The 20,064-nt window shown below is 33.9% G+C and overlaps 2 protein-coding genes across 3 annotated transcripts; one reads left to right on the top strand and one right to left on the bottom strand.

The window, feature by feature from the left end:
- The first annotated feature begins 2,677 nt into the window (after positions 1–2,677).
- Positions 2,678–5,137, top strand: LOC131626573 (uncharacterized). Its single transcript, XM_058897393.1, has one exon. It carries the CDS (start codon positions 2,678–2,680, stop codon positions 5,135–5,137), a length of 2,460 nt encoding a protein of 819 aa, XP_058753376.1.
- Positions 5,138–10,516: 5,379 nt separating this feature from the next.
- LOC131626578 (protein SOSEKI 3-like) lies at positions 10,517–14,028 on the bottom strand. Of its 2 annotated transcripts, none has more exons than XM_058897398.1 (6): positions 13,521–14,028; positions 13,237–13,306; positions 12,732–12,847; positions 11,765–12,635; positions 11,364–11,656; positions 10,517–11,280 (listed from the first exon to the last, which is right to left on the bottom strand). In XM_058897398.1, the coding sequence occupies exons 2-6, from the start codon at positions 13,266–13,268 to the stop codon at positions 11,255–11,257; spliced, it is 1,338 nt and encodes a 445-aa protein (XP_058753381.1). In that variant the 5' UTR covers positions 13,269–13,306; positions 13,521–14,028; the 3' UTR covers positions 10,517–11,254. The 2 variants fall into 2 exon arrangements, with proteins under 2 accessions (XP_058753381.1, XP_058753380.1); XM_058897397.1 differs by having other exon boundaries at positions 10,518–11,280; positions 13,424–14,028.
- Between the last annotated feature and the right edge of the window lie 6,036 nt (positions 14,029–20,064).

Here is a 20,064-nt window from a genome sequence, read left to right as displayed (position 1 = left end):
TCATTTAACAATTCATTTATTGCACCTTGTGCACCATTATTAAAAAGAGAATCATCGTAACTAACCTCGCCTTCTTCATCATCGGAGTGGTGTGATGCCATCAATGCTAGATTTGCACTTTCGTCACTATCGGAGTCCGATGAAGAACTTACTTCATTATCTTCCCATGCTATGTAGGCCCTTTTCTTTTTGAATTCCTTCTTGCCTTTGAATCCATTCTTCTTAGAAAGTTTTGGACACTCCGGCATTATGTATCCTTGTTTCCCACATTCATAGCATGTTACTTCTTGTGATGAGGTGGATGCTTCTTTATCCTTATGCTTTGAGAATTTCTTCCTTTTGACAAAGTTAGCATTATCAATATTATTTTTATTACCAAAAAATTTGCCTAACCTTTTTACAAGAAGCATGAAGTTTTCATCTTCATCCGATATATCTTTCATTTTGCTTTCCTTTGAATCTACTTTTAATGCAATGCCTTTGGATTTCTTCTCTAAGTTCTCATGCTTTTCCAATCTTCCAAGTTCTGTCTCATATTCTTGAAGTTTTCCAAATAGTGTTGCGGAAGTAAGTTTTGATAAATTCTTCTTTTCGGATATCGCCGTCACTTTTGGTTGCCACTCACTTGTCAAAGATCTGAGCACTTTAAGATTAAGTTCTTCGGTAGTAAGAGTCTTACCAAGTGCCTTCAAGTGATTTGTCAAATGTACGAATCGTTTTTGCAAATCGAGAATAGTTTCTCCGGGCTTCATTCTAAACAGTTCGTACTCTTGGCTTAAAGTATTCAACCTTGATCTTTTAACTTCAGCGGTACCTTCATGAGTTTCTACAAGAGTATCCCAAATTTCCTTTGATGTTGTACATGTTGATATTCGGAAGAATTCATCCATACTAAGAGCACCATGAAGAAGACTGATCGCCTTTTTGTCAGCAAGAACCCTTTTTCTATCATTATCATCCCATGACGCTTTAGGTTTCTCCGATCCAACACCATTAACGACCGTTGTAGGAACATGAGGACCTTGTAGGACAGCCTCCCAAATTTCTTCTCCTTGTGCTTCTAGATGAGCCTTCATTTGGATTTTCCAAAAGTCAAAATATTCACCACAAAACAATGGAGGCTTGTTGTTAGAACCACCATCTTTGAAAACCGGTCTTTGATTTGCGGAAGCCATTCTGGATCTTTAGGAACAAGTTACCTATAACTTGCTCTGATGCCAAATGTAAGTATCAGATATGCCTAAGAGGGGGGTGAATTAGGTACTTTATAACTTTTTCGGTTTTATGATGTAAAGTGATTATTTTTCTGGTTTATGGTGATGTTACTAAAAATGTAAAGTGCAGAAAAATAAATGACACAAGGATATATCCTGGTTCCCCTCACAAACCGAGAGTACTCCAGTCCCCTTACGCAGTAAGAGATTTCAATATAATTGGTATCTTGTACAAGCCTAACCAAACACCAAGAACAATCCTCTTGGACCAAGAACAATCCTCTTGGATTTTTCACTAAGACCACTTATGAGAACAATCCTCTCAAAGTGTCTAACTTGTTTCCAACAATCCTGGATAACAAGAATACAACAAGTATTTGATTTTGTATAAGAGTTTGAATAGTAGAACAATGTATCAATCTCTTGATTGATCTTCCCTTCCAATGATAACAATTCACAATTCTTTAAAGTAATAGATTGCTCAAAATATTTTCTGATTTGGATGATATGAAAGTGTGTAGAAAATATCTTGAAAAAGATTGAAGAATAACAATGTGAATTTCTGAAAATTTCTAAGAGTTTTTGATTGGAAGAGGTGAAGAATTAATTTGAAATTTTGAGTATATATAGATGTTCATAACACCCCTTGAAATATCATAAGTTTCTGTAGATTAATCATGAACAATTGCCAAGATTAAAGGAAATGTTTCCATGAAAAGGTGTGTGGAAAGGTGCTATGAAATGCTGCTGTTTTTCAAAAAACGTACAGGGGAAATCGATTTCCCTAAGCATGAAATCGATTTCATGCATGTAACGTTAACAAAATTTCAAAAACAAACAGTGGGAAATCAATTTCCTCTTTAGGTAAATCGATTTCCATAGTGCAAAAAGTGAATTTTTGCTTCTGGAAATGTTTTAAGACAGTGGCAAATCGATTTCATGATATGGTAAATCGATTTACCCAGTGTAAAACTTGAATAAAAGATTTTGCAAATGTTTGCTACTATCATGGATGGTCTATGCAATGGTTGGTTGATTTCTTGAGCATCTAAGACTTTAGAGAATGTAATTATAGTCATTATACCTTCTTGAAGTGCAAGCTTGATTCCAAAGCCTTGATCATTGATATTTTAACTTTAACAACTCATCTTTGCCTTCTTGTTATTTAGAGATTTGTCTTCATCAAAAAACAAAGTTCTTTATTTAATCTTGACTTCACATTACTTTCATGAACAAACAAAATATTGCTTCCTGATTTACTTTAATAATTTCATTTCTAAATTGGTTTTATGTGATGGTGTGTTTTCTACCTATAAACTATAAATTTAATGTTTGATATTTTAAAAGCCAAGTTAAATTTAGTTTGATTTTTAGATTTTATTATATTTAATTTAAGTGTGAATGTGTGATTGATTATTTGAAAAGTGAGATTGATTATTTGTGTATTTTTTAGGAGCTATATAATGGTCAAACATAAGAAAATCGATGCATTTTTCAAAAGGAAAATTCCCGATGAAAATGAAAATTGTATAGCTTCAACATCGACACTCGAGGAGCGAGCTTTCGGTGATCAAACAATTCAAGTTCAACCAAATGAGCAACCTCACAAGATTCAAAATGTCACCATGGAAGAATTTGATATCAATTGTTTAGAACGTGATCCCGGTAAACGTCTCCAAATTTGGGAATATCCAGTAAATCAAAGAGATGAAGTTCGAAGAGCTTATCTTAATTGGGGTCCCTATCAATGCCAAGTGGAAAAGTATCCCCTTAATGGAGATAAATATCCAAGACGATTTCAAGCATCTTGGTTTAAAATGTTCCCTTCATGGCTAGAGTATTCTCCAACTAATGATGCTGCTTATTGTTTACTTTGTTACTTGTTTTGTAAAAAACCAAGTGGGCATCCCGGAGCTGACGTCTTTACTAGAAAGGGATTTAAAGCATGGAGAAAGGTCAATTCCGGAAAGAAATGTGCTTTTCTTATTCATATTGGAGATAGTCCTTGTTCCCCTCACAATAATGCTTTGAGATCTTCTCAAGACTTGTTCAATCAATCAATTCACATCAGAAGTGTTCTTAATGTGCAGTGTGCCGATCAAGTCATCCAAAATAGACTTCGTCTCAAGAGCTCTATTGATTCTATTCGTTGGCTCGCATTTCAAGCTTGTTCTTTTAGAGGCCATGATGAATCACTTGGATCGAAAAATAGAGGTAACTTTCTTGAAATGGTAAAACTCTTAGCATCATACAATGATGAACTTGCAAAAGTTGTATTAGAGAATGCTCCATATAATTCAAAGTATACTTCTCATTCAATTCAAAAGGAAATTTTGCATATCATGTCTAGTAAAGCGAAAAGTTATATTCGAGAAGAGATTGGGAATTCTAAATTTTGCATAATTGTTGATGAATCGAGTGATGAATCTTTGAGGGAGCAAATGGCTATTATCTTGAGGTTTGTGGATAAAAATGGGTGTATTCAAGAACGATTTTTTGAGCTTGTGCATGTTAAAGACACTATGGCGATCACTCTTAAAAATGCAATTTGTGATGTTCTTTCTCGACATGGTCTAAATGTTTCAGATATTCGTGGGCAGGGGTATGATGGTGCTAGTAATATGAGAGGGGAGTGGAATGGATTGCAGGCACTATTTCTCAAGGATTGTCCTTATGCCTATTACATACATTGTTTTGCACATAGATTACAACTTGCTTTGGTTGCTGCTTCAAGAGAAGTTTTTACTGTTCATGATTTCTTTTCACACTTGACTCTTATTGTCAATGGTGTATGTTCCTCTAGCAAGCGCCATGATGAATTGCAAGATGCCATATTAGAGGAGATTTCAAATTTGTTAGAGATTGGTGAGCTTGATAGTGGTAAAGGACAAAACCAGATTGGCACTTTGAAACGAGCCGGAGATACACGTTGGAGCTCACATTTCTCTTCTGTTCGTAGTATGATAGATTTGCATAATCCAACTTGTGTGGTTCTTAAGGATATTAGAAAAAATGGAAGGAGTTATGCTACACGTGGGGATGCTAATGCTGCTTATAAGTTTATGAAATCATTTGAGTTCACATTAATTTTGCACATGATGAGAGAGCTTATGGGAATTACGGATCGTTTGTGTCAAGCTTTACAACAGAAATCTCAAGATATACTTAATGTTATGCAGTTAGTCTCCACTACAAAGACATTAATTCAAAAGTTGAGAGATGATGGGTGGGATGATTTATTGAAAGATGTGATATTGTTTTGTGAAGAACATGATATTGATTCCCCTGATTGTAATGCTGTTTATATAGAGCGTGATGGTCGTGCACGTCATCAAATGGATTACATCACAGTGGGTCAACATTTTAGAGTGAATCTCTTTTGTGTTACAATTGATCAACAACTACAGGAATTGAATCATAGATTTTGTGAGCAAACAATGGAGCTTTTAAGTCTAAGCAACAGTTTGGTTCCTAAGGATATTTACAAAGCATTTGATATGAATAATATATGTGCTCTTGTAAATAAATACTATCCTACGGATTTTAGTGAGCATGAGAAAATTAGTTTGAGATATCAACTTCAACACTTTCATCTTGATGTTGTTGGTCATCCAGATTTAAATCGCTTGTCAACTATGTCTGAATTGTGTGAAGCTCTAAAAAAGACAGGGAAGGCGGATACATATTATTTGATTGATCGACTAATTCGTCTTATCTTAACTCTTCCGGTTTCTACAGCTATTACAGAAAGATCATTCTCAGCAATGAAGATAATCAAGACAAGATTGCGCAATAAAATGGAGGATGAATTTCTTGCTGACAATATGATGCTTTACATTGAAAAAGAAATAGTTGACCACTTTAGCACTGATTCAATTATTGATGAATTCAAGTCTTTAAAAGAGCGGAAGGCGGTACTTTAATTTGAGGTTGGATATCTCCTATTATATACTCTATTTTTATTTTGTGTTGAAGTTATTTTGAATATTTGAAAAAATTGTATTTGAGTTTTATAAAATTTTAGTAAATTGCAATTATAATATTTTAGTTAATTCTTATCGCCCCCCTTAATATTTTAGGCAAGATCCGCCACTGCAAAGAGGACAACAAAGATATAATAATTTTAATATTATTTTAATTTTAAATAAATTTATACGATATTATAATAAGTTAAATTTATGCGTGTCTATTTTATTTAAGTAAAACGAATTGAAGTACAACACCTTTTTCTCTGACCACCTTATTTTTAGTTATAAAATTTTGTAAGATATAAGTTGTCACTTTTAACCTATTTTATTTTGGTTGCCAAAATGTATCATGCTAGCCCACATGTCTCTAATTGCTTAGAGTAAAATCCAAGATTTGTTAATTGAGTACATGAATGATTTTAAGGGTCATACAAGAGCCTCAATAACCAGACAAAAACATGAAAGAACAGCTATCCAAATATACCTTATCGGACAAAAAGCTTTTAGATTGTTAGCTTTAATTTATGATACATTTTTTTCTGTCTCCAGCATTAGATAGAATGGGGTGGGGAGTGGGGACCCAAAGGATGCAAGACTCAGCTTTTGGATGTCATCCATTTCAATATGTGACTATTTCAAGTTTTTCAACTTCATTAATCATCATTGCACACAACCTAATGGGGCATCTAGGCTAGAAGAATGAAAATGTCATTTTTTTGTCAAAAGACATTATGCTTTTCGAGAAAGAAAACCAGAGCTTTTGAATATTTTGACTATATAGAGCAAATTCTCTTTTGGTGCTTACACTAGGATCATAACTAAAAGTAGCTTTAAACCTGCTTTTGGCTTTTAAGAATTAAATCTAGCAATGTAAGAGAATGTTAATAATATGAAGTTCAATACAAAATGTATCCAATGTTAGTCAACTTTAAGTCACAATCATTGCATAAGCATTTTACATTATCAGCAACAATTACAAGAGAGATGGGTTTGAAAACTACCATTACTTTTTTCGATTTTTTACTGCTAAGCCACTTATTTGAAAATTATATACCAATATGTTTAAATTAGAAAAAAATTTCCAAAGTGCCACTCTTTCAGTTGGGATTCGGCCAACTAGGGGTGACCGTATCCGAACCAATCTAAAAGGAAAACCGCAAATCGAACCAATCCAAACCGAAAACCGCGAAAACCGCATTTGGTTTGGATGATTTTTGATGATTTTTGCGTTGAACCGCACGGTTCGGTTCGATTTGCGGTTTTCATTTCACAAAACTGAACCAAACCAAACCGAACAGCATATTTAACTAAACTTTTGAATTTTCATAATTAATTTATTATATTTCCAATCCATTTGTAGTATTGTACACTCACGTTACTCACTATTCCTTCATTCTTCCTTTCTATTCAACATTTCAACTTCATTCTCTGATTTCTCTCTCACTCATTTTAGAGAAACATTTGGTGTATATGTAGTACTGATAATATTTAGTCTTGAAGTTGTAATGTTGTATTAATATTTAGAACTGAAGTCATCTGATACTTGTATATGTAGTATGTAGTTCATTAGTTAATATGTAGTTTATTAGTATGAAAAACTGTATATAGTATGTAGTATGAATAACTGAAGTTATATTAGTAATTTAGTATGTAGTATATGTAAAATACATAATATGGTACTGTAAAATACATGATACACTTATATGGTAGTAATTTTGCTGTAAAATACATGTATGGAGGAATGAATTATTTTGGTGTAATTAGTATGAAAAACTTCTTTTTAATGGTACTGTAATATATGTATGGAAGAATGAGTTATTTTCCTTTTTTTTATTTCAGTACATTTTAATTTTATGGTGTAAACCGCAACCCACCGAATCGATCCTAACTGCATTGGTTTGGTTTGGTTTGGATGACTTTTTAAAAATTAAACGAACCAAACCGAACCACATGTATTTTTATCTCGCGGTTAGAATGACTTTTATACTCAAAACCGAACCAAACCGCACCGCGAACACCCCTACGGCCAACCCTTGACCGACCTGAAACTTTTTTTCTTTTCTTATTTAGAAGAATTAAATAATGTTTTTTATTAATTAATTAATTATTTAAATTATTAATTAAATTTAATATAATGTTCTCCAATCAATTCCAATAAATACCCCTCAAAATTGAAAATTGAAACCGATAACAAATCAATTAAATTAAATTAAATTATGTAAATAATGAATCCGATATTGCACTAATTGACCATTTTTTATTTATTAATTAACTATTTAAATAAAGAACATAATCAACTAAATCAACTAAATATTTCTAAATCAATTGTGACTACTAAAAAGTGAACTCAAACATAATTTTAACCATAACCAATTTATCAAAATTCATTCTATTAAAAATCAAACACACAATTTTAACCAAAATCAATTTTATTAAAATTAATTATATTAAAATCAACTAATATCACCACATAACCAAACGTATAAAATTGAGCTTAGCCAATAAAATTGATTCCACAAAAAAAAAAGTACCAACCCAACATAAATGTGATTTCTATATTTAAATGTATTGTTCTCTAGCTGATACATAAACATTAATATTTAATTAGTTAGCTATTTTAAAATGATTGATGTTTTAAGCAATAAATCAATATTAATGTTTATTATATATAAAGAAATAAATTATTTCATTATTTTACATAATTTAATTTAATTTAATTAATTCCGTATCAGATTCAATTTTGAGGAGCATTTATTGGAATTGATTGAGGAACATTATATTAAATTTAATTAATAGTTTAAATAATTAATTAATAAATCAAAAGTATTATTTAATTATTTCAAGTAAAAAATAAAGAAAAAAAGTTTCAGTTCAGGGTCGGCCAAAGGTTGGTCGAGCCCCAACTAACAAAAAAGAAAAACAGAACAGGGTCCTCCATGCATTGGCCAAATCCCAATTGAAAAAGTGACGCTTTGGAAAGAAAAATTCAACTTCTGGCATGTTTGTATATAATTTTCAAATAAGTGGCATAAAAAAATTCACTTTTTTCCCATCTTTGAATATCAAATCCTTCTCTAGCCAGCACAATATAGTTATAAGAAATGGACCACTCGAACTAACCTACAGAACTACCTCTCTTCACATGAATCATTTTCAAAATATGAACCAACCAAATTATATACAATCATTTTTGCATTTAAACTAAATATGATAAGACAATGAAAATAAGATTACTGATATATAAGACTAGACGAACTTTTACACTTTTCATTTTTATAATTTTAAAGTTTTAAGTTATGTTGTTTGATTTATCATAGATTTGGCATTTCATCTAGAACTTGACTCTTTTACTAATGAGACTTGAAATAACTTATTTGATATATACTATCATCAGAGGTTGTTGGAACAGACCAAAGACTTCTTGAACATCATTTGACATTGAATGTTGTCATCATCAAAACCACCAATGTCATCTTAAGGTTGCAGATAGTTGTACCTGAAAACACATAGATCCATAATGTGTCATGAAAATAATACTTTGAGAGTATGAAGTTAGAGAAAGGTGAAGTAGTTTACTTTGTCACAATGAGGCTTGCAAGGTTCATAGTATTGACACAAAATCAGATTTAAAATGGTTGATGATCGTGAGTGTCTTCTTCATAACGTGAGGTATATTTCAGATCTCAGACAAAATATATTTTCCATAAGTATGTTTGATGATCTAGACTATCACACTAAAGTTGAACATAAATTGTTGAAGATTTTAGATGGTGAAGCGATAACAGCTAAGGGTCTAAAATATGTGGCTTATATATTTTAGAAGGTTATAATGTTATTATTCATTCATCGTCAGCTAGTGAAGACTTTCATGAAAAGAAAAAGATATAGGATTTGAGGGGCCAATGTATGGTGGATGTCTAGAGGGTGTTTAGAGAACTTTAATGAGTTTTGCAGAAGACAAGAGATAAAAATGCATTTGACGGCTGAATTGCATGGAGTTTCTAAGGGTAAGGTTGGTGTCAAAAATAGATTACCTGGTCTGCAAATATTCATTTACAAGAAAAGACTTTGAAACACTTATGGAGGCTTGAAGTGGGAAGATTGTAACCTACTATGTTTTGAAGGTCGTCAACACTTTGCTCATTGATCAAATCAAGTTAATTTAGCTTGATGGAGATATTGGGAAAAAATATAATTTATTTTTGAAAACTTGGGTGACTATTTTATTGTAACTCATTTATAATCTTTTGTAACAACTTTTGAAAATATAGTGAATTGAATAGTTGTTATCTCCTCCATACTAGATTGTTTTTAATTTTTTTTATCTTCTTCTTTAAGTTGTTATCTTATTACATAGAGTTATTTTTGCTAAAGCTAATTTATATCATTGTTCTTTGTCCTCGCACATAAAATTTATTGATGATTGAACCTTTCAATTTCACAATAATATGAATGATAGAAAAACTAGTTGATTGAATTAGTAACGCCGATAAAATTAAGTGTTGAACTAGATTATAAATATAAAAAGACAAAAATATTAATTAATAATATTTATTTATTTTCAAATGAGCTAACATGGAAAAAACTATTAAAAAAAATAGTACTTGCTAAAATAAAACAATAAAAGCAAAATAGTTTTTTTTTTCCGTATCTTACCTAAGTTCAATTTGATCCCAAAGTTTTATATTAATCCTTTAACTCTTCAAATGGTGTCATTTAAGTCTTTTTTTCTTCATATTAACGACTGATTAACGATCAATTTTTGAGTTTTTCCGTCGTTAATATGACAAAAAGGACTAAAATGACACCTTTTGAAGAGTTAAGGGTCCAATATGAGACTTTTAAAAGTTAAGGGACCAAAACGAACACCGAGGTTAACATACAAGACTAAAAAGGGTATTTTGTCAACAATAAACTCGAAAGAAAAATCCGCAGAAAAATCTGCAGGTTTTCCTGTGAATTTTTCTACGGACCCATAAGTTGAAAACTCAGACCCAGAAAAAAAAAAACTTACAGGAACGAAAATAAAAAACTCGCTAACTTACTGGGACCGAAAGTGCATTTAAGCCTTTTAATTATAATTATGTAGTTTAGTAAGCTATAGGTGTGAGTTTTAAGCAGTATTATTTTTGCTAGCAAAACAGTATCATGGTAGCCTACATGCTTTTGAGTGAAGTCAAAGTTATGTTAATTGAGTAAAGGGATGATTTTAAGGGTCACACAAGATCTCAATAACCAGACAAAAGCATGAAAGGACAATCATCCAAATATACCTTTCAAGACAAAAATGCTTTTGGATTATAAGCTTTAATTTATGATATATTTTTTCATGTTTGCAGCAGTATATAGACTGGAGTAGGGACACAATAGATACAAGACTCGGCTTTTGAGTGTCATCCATTTGAACATGTGACTATTTCAAATTTTCAACTTCAATTATTATCATTTTTTGTCAAAAGACATTTTGGTTTTGGAGAAAGAAAATCAAAGCTTTTGAATATTTTACTATATAGAAAAAACTCCCTTTTGGTGCTTAAAAAAGGGTCATAAATAAAAGTAGCTTTTAAACCTGCTTTTAGCTTTTGAGAATTGAATCTAGCATGCAAGAGAATGTTAATTTGAAGTTCAAGACAAAATGTATCCAATGTTAATGTCAACTTTATGTCACAATCATTGCATTTTACATTATCAGTATGACAATTGCAAGAGATGGGTTTGAAAACTACCATTACTTTTTCCCCATCTTTGAATTTCAAGTCCCTCTCTAGCCAGCACAATATAGTTAATAAGAAATGGACCACTAGAACTAACCTACACAACTACCTCTCTTTCACATGAATCGGCGTGTGTGTTCGGTTTTGCGGTTACGGGAATTGATTCTGAGTGAATTGATTTTGTAGAACTGATTCTGGTTAAAAGTGAATTGATTCTCTCATTAGGCTTAATAGAGGTATATGAACCTACCAAACTATATACAATCATTTTGCATTCCAGCTAAACCTGATAGACAATGAAAACTAATCTTTTATCGGCTTCCAGACGCGGCCGTGTCGCAAAAAGGTTTAGATTGGATTATAACCCGAGCTCCTGAAGCAAGCCTGTTATGTGTAACAGACATCAAAACTTATTAGGCTATGATGATGAAAGCTATAATAAACAAGATAGAGAGTCAACACTTAACTTTCTTCGATTTTGATCACCTCGTCGTCGTGAAATGAATCTATCCTCTTTGATTGCTTTTTCGCTGACCAAGGTTCGGTGATTCTTTGGCTGTTATTGTTGGATGATATTGAGGATATGCAGGAGCCGTCGATTCTGTCGGATGAGGCTCTTGGTTTATCAGAAATAGGGGATCTCATGGATTCGCTTCGTGGATGCTTGGTTAGTGAAACTTTAAGTGATCGCGGAATGCATTTTATATGTCCTGGGGATGGTTCCTCTTTGTCTTCTATTGGCTTTTCTTCTTTACTTGTCCTGCATATTTGTGAATTTGCCGAGATGTGATGAATGATGATTCCGGTGTTTAGGCTTATAAACAACAATGAAGTTCATTACAATAGAAGATTTGAAAGAAAAACTTACCTCTCATAGTTGTAAGAAGAAGAGCGTTTGAGAACATTAGGCGCATCGGCTTCCTTCAGTTTAGTCTCGATTAAGCTCCCGCTAAAATATTCCTTGTCTTCCAATCTAAGATTCATCAGCTTTGGATTCTCTGCTAAGCAATCGAATTCTCCTAACACAAAAGAAGTTGAAAAAAGCGGAGAAGGGAATTTCGAATGCGAAAACCTAGGCTTATAGGAAGGAATAAGGCCAAAACTGTGGTTTTTCACTGAAATTGAGCCGCAAGAGATCAATTGCATCAACAAATTTGAGGTCTTGGCTCTTGTATTGGTCGGCATAGGAATATCTTCCTCTTCCGGAATCCGAAAGCTGCTCACTTTACTAGCATCAGCTCTAATCAAAGATTCCAAAGTTTCCATCTTCCCCCCAAAAGATAAGGGGCTTGAATTTGTGGTTGAAGGAGAAATGGTATCTTTGCAGATTTCTGAAATATGTTTCACTTGTGGAACTTCAGTTTGACATATTTCATGGCATTCGGATTCTAACGACCCGTCATCGGTCGATACACCTCTTGTGCAAGTTTTCCGAGTTCTGGATCTGCTGATGTTTTCTTCTGTTTGGGTTGAAGCATCAGCCAATCCGTCCGTCTTAAAAATTTTGTACTCCGTCAATGCTAAGCTTGCTGGACCGCCCTTTTCATCTCTCGACTCCGGAGAAACATCAGACGAGCCCATATGTTGTTCTTGGGAAAGTTCGTCATCCTGATAGTGTCTTGTATCTTTTCCGTTCATGCTACAAGAGGAGGAAGCTTCATCGTGACTCCGAAAAGAAGCTGGCCCCGGCAACAGCTTCACGCTTTGTATTTTAACGTCGTTAATGGGGCTGAATCGATCTGCATAGAAAAACGCAGGAACTCAATACCATTCATGAGTCATGACCTATCAAATAATCATCTTTTGTAGATTAAAAAACTAGATATCTACTCTACCTGAATTGGATTCTTCAAAAAGCTCTGAGCCTTTGAGGACATACTCGTTTCCATGGGCCGGTAGAATTAGGTCATCTTCACAAAGATCATGCCACACAAATCCATTCTTGTAGCTTCTGAATTACAGGAAGAACAAATATATCAATGTTGAGGATAACATTGGCGGCGTATGTGGGAACTTGAAGTTCGCACCGTGCCCCTTAGCATCAACTGGGGGCAACTATTCTAAGCTAGCTAAAATGGTCTCACATTGTTTGAGAATGGAGGCTAAGAGTAGTTTATATACAACGCACATACACCTCAACCGAGCAAGGCGTCTATTACAAAAGATAATGAACAAAGTCGTGAGGGCTGTAACACCTAAAACGGACAATACCTCTTAGCCGCAGTAGCGCGGACTTGAGGTCTAATGAACACAGTCATTGGTCACCACCCTCCATTTTCTCAACATTCAAACACAGAAATTGAACAATAGTACAAAATTAGAAAGCAATAACTTGCTTACCTCTTACAAGACCATGAATACAAGGAAGCCATGCCTCTACCTCTCAAAGCATTTAATCTATCAATCACATCTGCAAACAAAAACAATTCCTCAAAAAGCACAATCCACAAAGAATATAAATCAACAACCACATTTCAAAAATTTAAAAAAAAAAAAAAAAAAACCCCTCCTTTTCTCAATTGTGTACCTCTCAAATACAACCCATCTGAAGAAGAAAGGGAAACCTCCATGAAATGAGGATGTTCTAGTTGCCTATTTCGACATAGATAATAAACCACGGGTACCTTAAGATTCTGTTGGTATTTTGGTGATTTCTCGGCCCAAACTTTAGCCCTCTCTGGACTCACTTGTCTATGCTTCTTCATACGACCCTCCATTCTCACATGCACAACCACCACTTCAAAATTGAAACTTTCTCAACTTCAACACTTTAAAACATTGCAAAGAATAACCCCATTATTCTCATTCACTTGACTCTGTCTAAAAATGTTACTGGGTCAAGTTGAAGATTTTGCAGCAACATCGCTTATAACGGGTCCATAATCAGATCTAACTAGGTGCTAAAAGGTGAAAGCTTTAAGAGAAAGAGGTGAATTAGAAACTGGTTGTGGAAGAGAAAGAGGAATATGAACGGCCGCAATTGAAGTGAGAAAGTGAAAGTGATTGTGGAAGAGGTGAAACAGAGACAAGACTGTGTTTTTTAGGAAGATTTGATTATTGGAGTTGGGGATTTGAGAGTTCATATGTTGTTGTTTTCTTGTGTTGTCTTTTTGATTTTGATGTCTTTTTGGACTGTTTTATAATGTTTTTTAATGTACGTAAAAGATGTTGGAGGAGTTTATAAAAATAAAAACGAAGATGGTGATTTTTGTAATAGAATTAAATACATTTTTTAAAAAAATTTCAACAATAATCAAGCTTTTCAATTAAATTCTCTAAATAACCATGTTTTTTTTTATAATTTATTCAAATAACCCAATTTTATTTATGATTTAAGAGGAGGTGACATCTCACATAACACATGCACTCAAAAAGTAACTAAGGTGTCATATGAGATGACACATGCATAATAAGACGTTATATGACATAACTTATGCATGCAAGGTTTGTGAGGAGGCGCATCTCATATGGTGCAAAAGTGTAAGTTCATTTTTTATAAGTAACACCATCATTCTTCAACCATTCTTCAACCATTAAAAATAGCGACATTCAATCACCTGTAATTCAGATACATAACACATAATTTCGGATGAACCGATAACAGCCTGTTTAGTCTTTAAAAATAAAACAATTTTCATTACTACGCAGCGGATTCATAAATTCAACTGAAAATATCAAAACGTCTTGTCCAACTCAAAACAAGTTTAAGACATCAAGTCCTTAATGAAAACAACTTAAAAATTCAGTAACATAATAAAACCAACAATAAAGAAAGCATGCATGTGTTCATCCCTCCGAGTGTTACATATCATAGCGACGACACTGACTCGACCTAATGAAGGTAGATAGCCTTCATTCTGGATTACCTGCATGTTACCAACATAGGGGTAACATTCAAACTGAATGGTGAGATATCGAACCATATAATTGAGCGTATGATAACCAATATATTAGATCAAATTATATAAAATCACCACTTCAACAACTTTCAAACAACATCTGTCATCACAATTCAACAACACAAACATAATAAAATTCTATTAACAACAATTTAAATATTCAACACGAAATGCGACTTGTACAATGCACATGCATGTGGTACCAACGGATCAACACTCCAAACTTAAAATCCGCCAATTAATAGAGACATCCACAAAGCATAAGCTTTCAACTTAATATTTGCCATTTCAGGCCAACTTACCGAGCATCAGCTCCGAACTTGATATGTTATGTATGCGACAACAACACAACAACAACATAGCAACAACATCAACATTAGCCATAAGCCTACAACTTAATATTTACCAATAATCAAAAGGAAATTCAACAAAATTCAACGTCACCTGAAATTTCACATTTTTCAGCAAGTATACCACACACTGAATCAACCAAAATATACGACAAACATTCCGTAACTACCCGAACAATTCAACTATACTGGCAAATTAATTATCAGTTACGAATTCTATCATTTCTACTTAGTACTAATGTGTCTTATTAAGTTTCTGTTTAATTAATTAATCTACTAATTATACTGTTATTAAATATTAATCTTCTAACCTGCTACTGATAATTTCACTATTCTTCTACTATTGGAATACTCTTATGCTAAGTAGTTCTCTGCTACAGACTTACTGCTACATATGCTTTACTGTTAACAACTTATGTTGATACTGTTATTATTTTACTATTTTAATTTGAAGGCGGAGAAAAACACAAGAAAGGGGGGTTTGAATTGTGTTCTTTCAATTTTATTTCCCTTTCTAAAAATCTTTTTCTTTCTTCTTGTATCTCATCTTTTGACTATGTTTAAGTCATTGTTGTGTAAGCATGTTTGAGTTAACAAGACATAGCTAGTGAGATACACATTCAATTTATCTTTTTAACTGCATCAGAACTTCTGATTTAATCAAGTACAGTTCTGAAGATAACCAGTGAATGTTCTAAGTTAAATGAGAAATACAGAAGATAAAAAACACATTCATTTTTATCCTGATTCGCCTTCTCAACAAGGCTACCTCAAGTTCACCCTCCTTAGGTGATTTTTCCTCTCTCATCAGAGGACTTAATCCACTATAATCAAACGGATTACAATTGCACGATCAACCGTCGTGACTAACTTCCTGCACAACCAACTGTTGTGACTAACCCTGCACAAGCTATCCACGAGTGACTAACCCCTAGATGATGAATCGTTCAGTGATCTCAGCAAGATATAACGTTCATCAACCTAGTAACTTCTGCATAAGCCAACTGCTTGGACTAACCCTGCAGAAGCCAACTGTAACACCCGTATAATTTAAAATTTTAATTTAATTTGAATATTGAATTAATAATTAGAATTATTAAGGATTTTGTGAAAATAATGGAAAAAGATGGTTTATGGCATTTGGGTCATGTGTGAGATTAGTAAAGAGGGGGTGTGGTGTAGTAAGGTCTTTACTAATTTTATTATTATTTTTCATAAAATAATTGGAATTGGGAAAAGAAAGGAGAGAACTGAAAAGTGAGGCTGAAGGTTTTTGGAACACGAAGAACTTGAAGGAGAACTAAAGAGGGAGAGACCAATCAAGAACTTTTGGCTAAGGTAAGGGGGGACTCTCGATTTAATCTCTATTATCGTGTTTGTTAGAACAAGATTTGTTCTGATCAATATTCTTAGTTTTGATGATAACAAGGATATGAATTTTGTATGAGATAATGTGGTACTCTAATATTATGCAATTTCCCTTTCAGGGAATATATAAAGAGTATGCACATATCAGCGCTCAGAAGCTTTGACTCAGAAGGTTCAGCATGCAACATCAGAACATGGTCTGGCAAGACATCAGAAGATAGTCAAGCAGAATCAGAACACGGGTCTATAGAAGCATCAGAAGAACTTGAGATCAGAAGCAGAAGCACTGAAGTTCTCATGGTATCACGCTCAAAAACACTTCAAGGTCAGAAGACAAGAAGATGCTCTGCACCAAGCTGTTTGACTCAGATGATATTCAAACATTGTTTACACAAACATCAGATCAGAAGCAAGTACTAGATGGCAGGTTACGCTGACTGACAAAAGGAACGTTAGAAGCTATTAAAGGCAACATTAGTAGACACAGCGTAAACAAGGCTCGAGGTAGTTGACAAAAGAGTGAAACATTAAATGCAACGCTGTACGGATTACGCAAAGCATTAAATGCTCCCAACGGTCATCTTCTCAAGTGCCTATATATATATATATATATATATATGAAGTTTTGGATGAGAAGCAAGGTTACTGATCTTCATACGAATTCTGATATAACTCTTGCGCATTATACTGAAACGCTGTCAAATACAAAAGCTCTCAAACTTCATCATCATCAAGCTCACTACATTGCTGTTGTAATATATTAATTAAGCTTATACTTTAAGATAAATATCACTGTTGTGATTATAGCTTTTCAGAAGCATTGTAATACTCTTAGAAATTGATTACATTAAGTTGTAAGAACTAGAGTGATCAAGTTGTGATCAGTAAACTCTAGGAAGTCTTAGCAGGTGTCTAAGCAGTTTGTAACTAGAGTGATCAAGTTGTGATCAGGATACTCTAGAAAGTCTTAGCTGGTGTCTAAGCAAATTGTTCCTAGAGTGACCAGGTTGTGATCAGAAGACTCTAGAAGACTTAGTCGTGGGCTAAGTGGAAAACCATTGTAATCTTGTGTGATTAGTGGATTAAATCCTCAGTTGAGGTAAATCACCTTGTCAGGGGTGGACTGGAGTAGTTTTGTTAACAACGAACCAGGATAAAAATAATTGTGCAAGTTGTTTTTTATCTTACAAGTTTTTATCTACACTTATTCAAACCCCCCCCCCCTTTCGAAGTGTTTTTTCTATCCCTTAGTGTTATGGATGATGATGTTGATTAGGAGTATTGTTTAGATCAATAGGTTCTATGTTCTGATTTTACTATTTGTGTTCATCAATTGGGTTGAAATCTATGACTGTTAATCCCTAATAACTGAGTAGAATTAGGTTGTGATGAGTAAAATCGAATATAGGGTCATATACTATTGATGTTGGATGAATCCTATGTTGTTTAGAATGTGGAATTTCTGGTTTTAGACCCAAATCGCAGGCTGTAACGAATGGATTTACAAAGAAGACGAATGGGTAAGTTGCAGGTTTTGGAATTATTGTCCATTGACGTATGATACGCGTATGGGGGGTGGTACGCGTATGGTACGCTCCCCATTGTGCACCAGAATGCGTCCTTCTGCTGGTACGCATATGACAAGGTGTTGGTACGCGTATGAACTTGGGATACGCGTATGGGTGTGTTTTGTGTGGGAACATGGTTCTATTCATACGCCTATGATACGCGTATGGTATGTGTCTATGGATTTTTTGCCCTGTTGGTACGCGTATGGTACGCGTATGGCCAGCGTGAAATGAAGATTTTTGTTGTTTTGAAAATTGATGATTTGTTTGGAATGATGTTCGGATTATGATGAGCAGAATGAGATAATCTGTATGATTAATTAATATATGATTTTATTGAATGATGTGATGAAATGAGTAAAGATGATGCTACTCATAAAATGACGATGATAACAGTATGTTGTATATATGTTTGCATGCATTCATAATCATTTGATGAGGGTTGAATCCTAATGATGAGAGGATTCAATGAAGGGCAAGATTCCCACTGTGTGGAATCTGTGTTGGCAGGGCCGTATCTGGATGATGTTAGATCTGTCGATGGGTGATTCCCATTGATGATGTTTCGTACCACATGTATAGTGTCCGTTTCATACATATGCATAACTTTTATAACATGAATGATGTATTTTGTGTTATGACTTGATAATTGATGAAGATGTGTATGGCGGGATGTCTGAATATGAAACGATTGGGTGAATGATATAACTATGATATATTGTTGTTTATGATGCAATAATATTGGTTAATTGTGATGAGACTCGCCCTTACTTGTTGTCATTTTTCATATTACTAAAAAAATATACATTGGAATCCATTTGAAACACTCATAATACCACAAGACAACCATCATTCACCATCATCACAAAATACACCTACATAGTGCCCTGCAAAAAAAAGCCAACATATGCTTAGCAGAAAGTTCAAGCTTCGAATGGTTCGATTAGAACTCAGTTTCAGAACTACAAAAAATAAGCTAACATTTAACAGTTTCCTCTAAACTATCGGTCATGCCGTACTCTGACCGCCCTTGATACCGTCTTGCAACTCTTCACTTCAAGTCAGAAACTTTATGTGTCAATCCTGCTGCTGCCTACACCATAGTGCTACCACTTTAATCTTGCATCCAACTTGCCAAGACCAAGTACAAAAGGGCAGAAAATTCTTAATGAGACAATTATCAAATCACCAGGTGTAATACGGTGAACTGACTTTATCGAAATATGCGGATAGCAAGAGTCACTACCGACTTTTATTTTATCCAATTTTAGGAAAGGCTAAAAGAATAGGAAAATACCTTTTAAAAAGATTTTGAGTTCGGGGGTAATTTATACAAAGGAAAGGTGTAAGGCACCCTTTGCATCCATGGTTATCCATGAGCTCTTAATTGCTTAGCTCACTTTGTTTTCAAAATGTTTGAATTGTTTGAAAAGTAGGATGTGAATAGAAAAAGATTCGTTAAGGACTTTAGCTTGTAAATAAGCGTAGCCTTGTTTTGAAAGTATTTGAAAAGAGTGGGAAAGATAGATTTGAATTTAAATTTGAGTTTGAAAAAAAAGAGCAAGCAATTAGTAGCAACCACCCTAAGTTTTGAAATTTGTTCTTTTAGCTTTTCAGGGCGAAAGGGTCTATCCATACCATAAGAGGGCAGGAAGTCTTTCAATTGGATGTTTAAGGGTCATCGAGATATCGTTCGCCATAAGACTGTCCCTTGCCATAAAGAGGGCAGATAGTCTAAGGGAAGGATAGAATAGTCATTAAAAATTTTTAGGCATCATGCGAGGATACCTTAGCAATAGGACAATCATCTTATTTTTCCGAGGCAGCTTCGAGGGAGTTTCAATAACTTTGAAGTCAACATTTGCTTTAGGTATCCTCGGAATCGAGGGACTTGACTATTTTAAGGCATCAATAAGGCAACAGTAATAAGGCAACAAGGCAACCAGAGGGATTACCCTAAAGGTGTGTGTGTGGCACAACCAG

Source organism: Vicia villosa, unplaced genomic scaffold (assembly GCF_029867415.1).
Source record: "Vicia villosa cultivar HV-30 ecotype Madison, WI unplaced genomic scaffold, Vvil1.0 ctg.000306F_1_1, whole genome shotgun sequence".
NCBI classification, from domain to species: Eukaryota; Viridiplantae; Streptophyta; class Magnoliopsida; order Fabales; family Fabaceae; genus Vicia; species Vicia villosa.
This window is presented reverse-complemented; position numbering and strand designations above follow the sequence as displayed.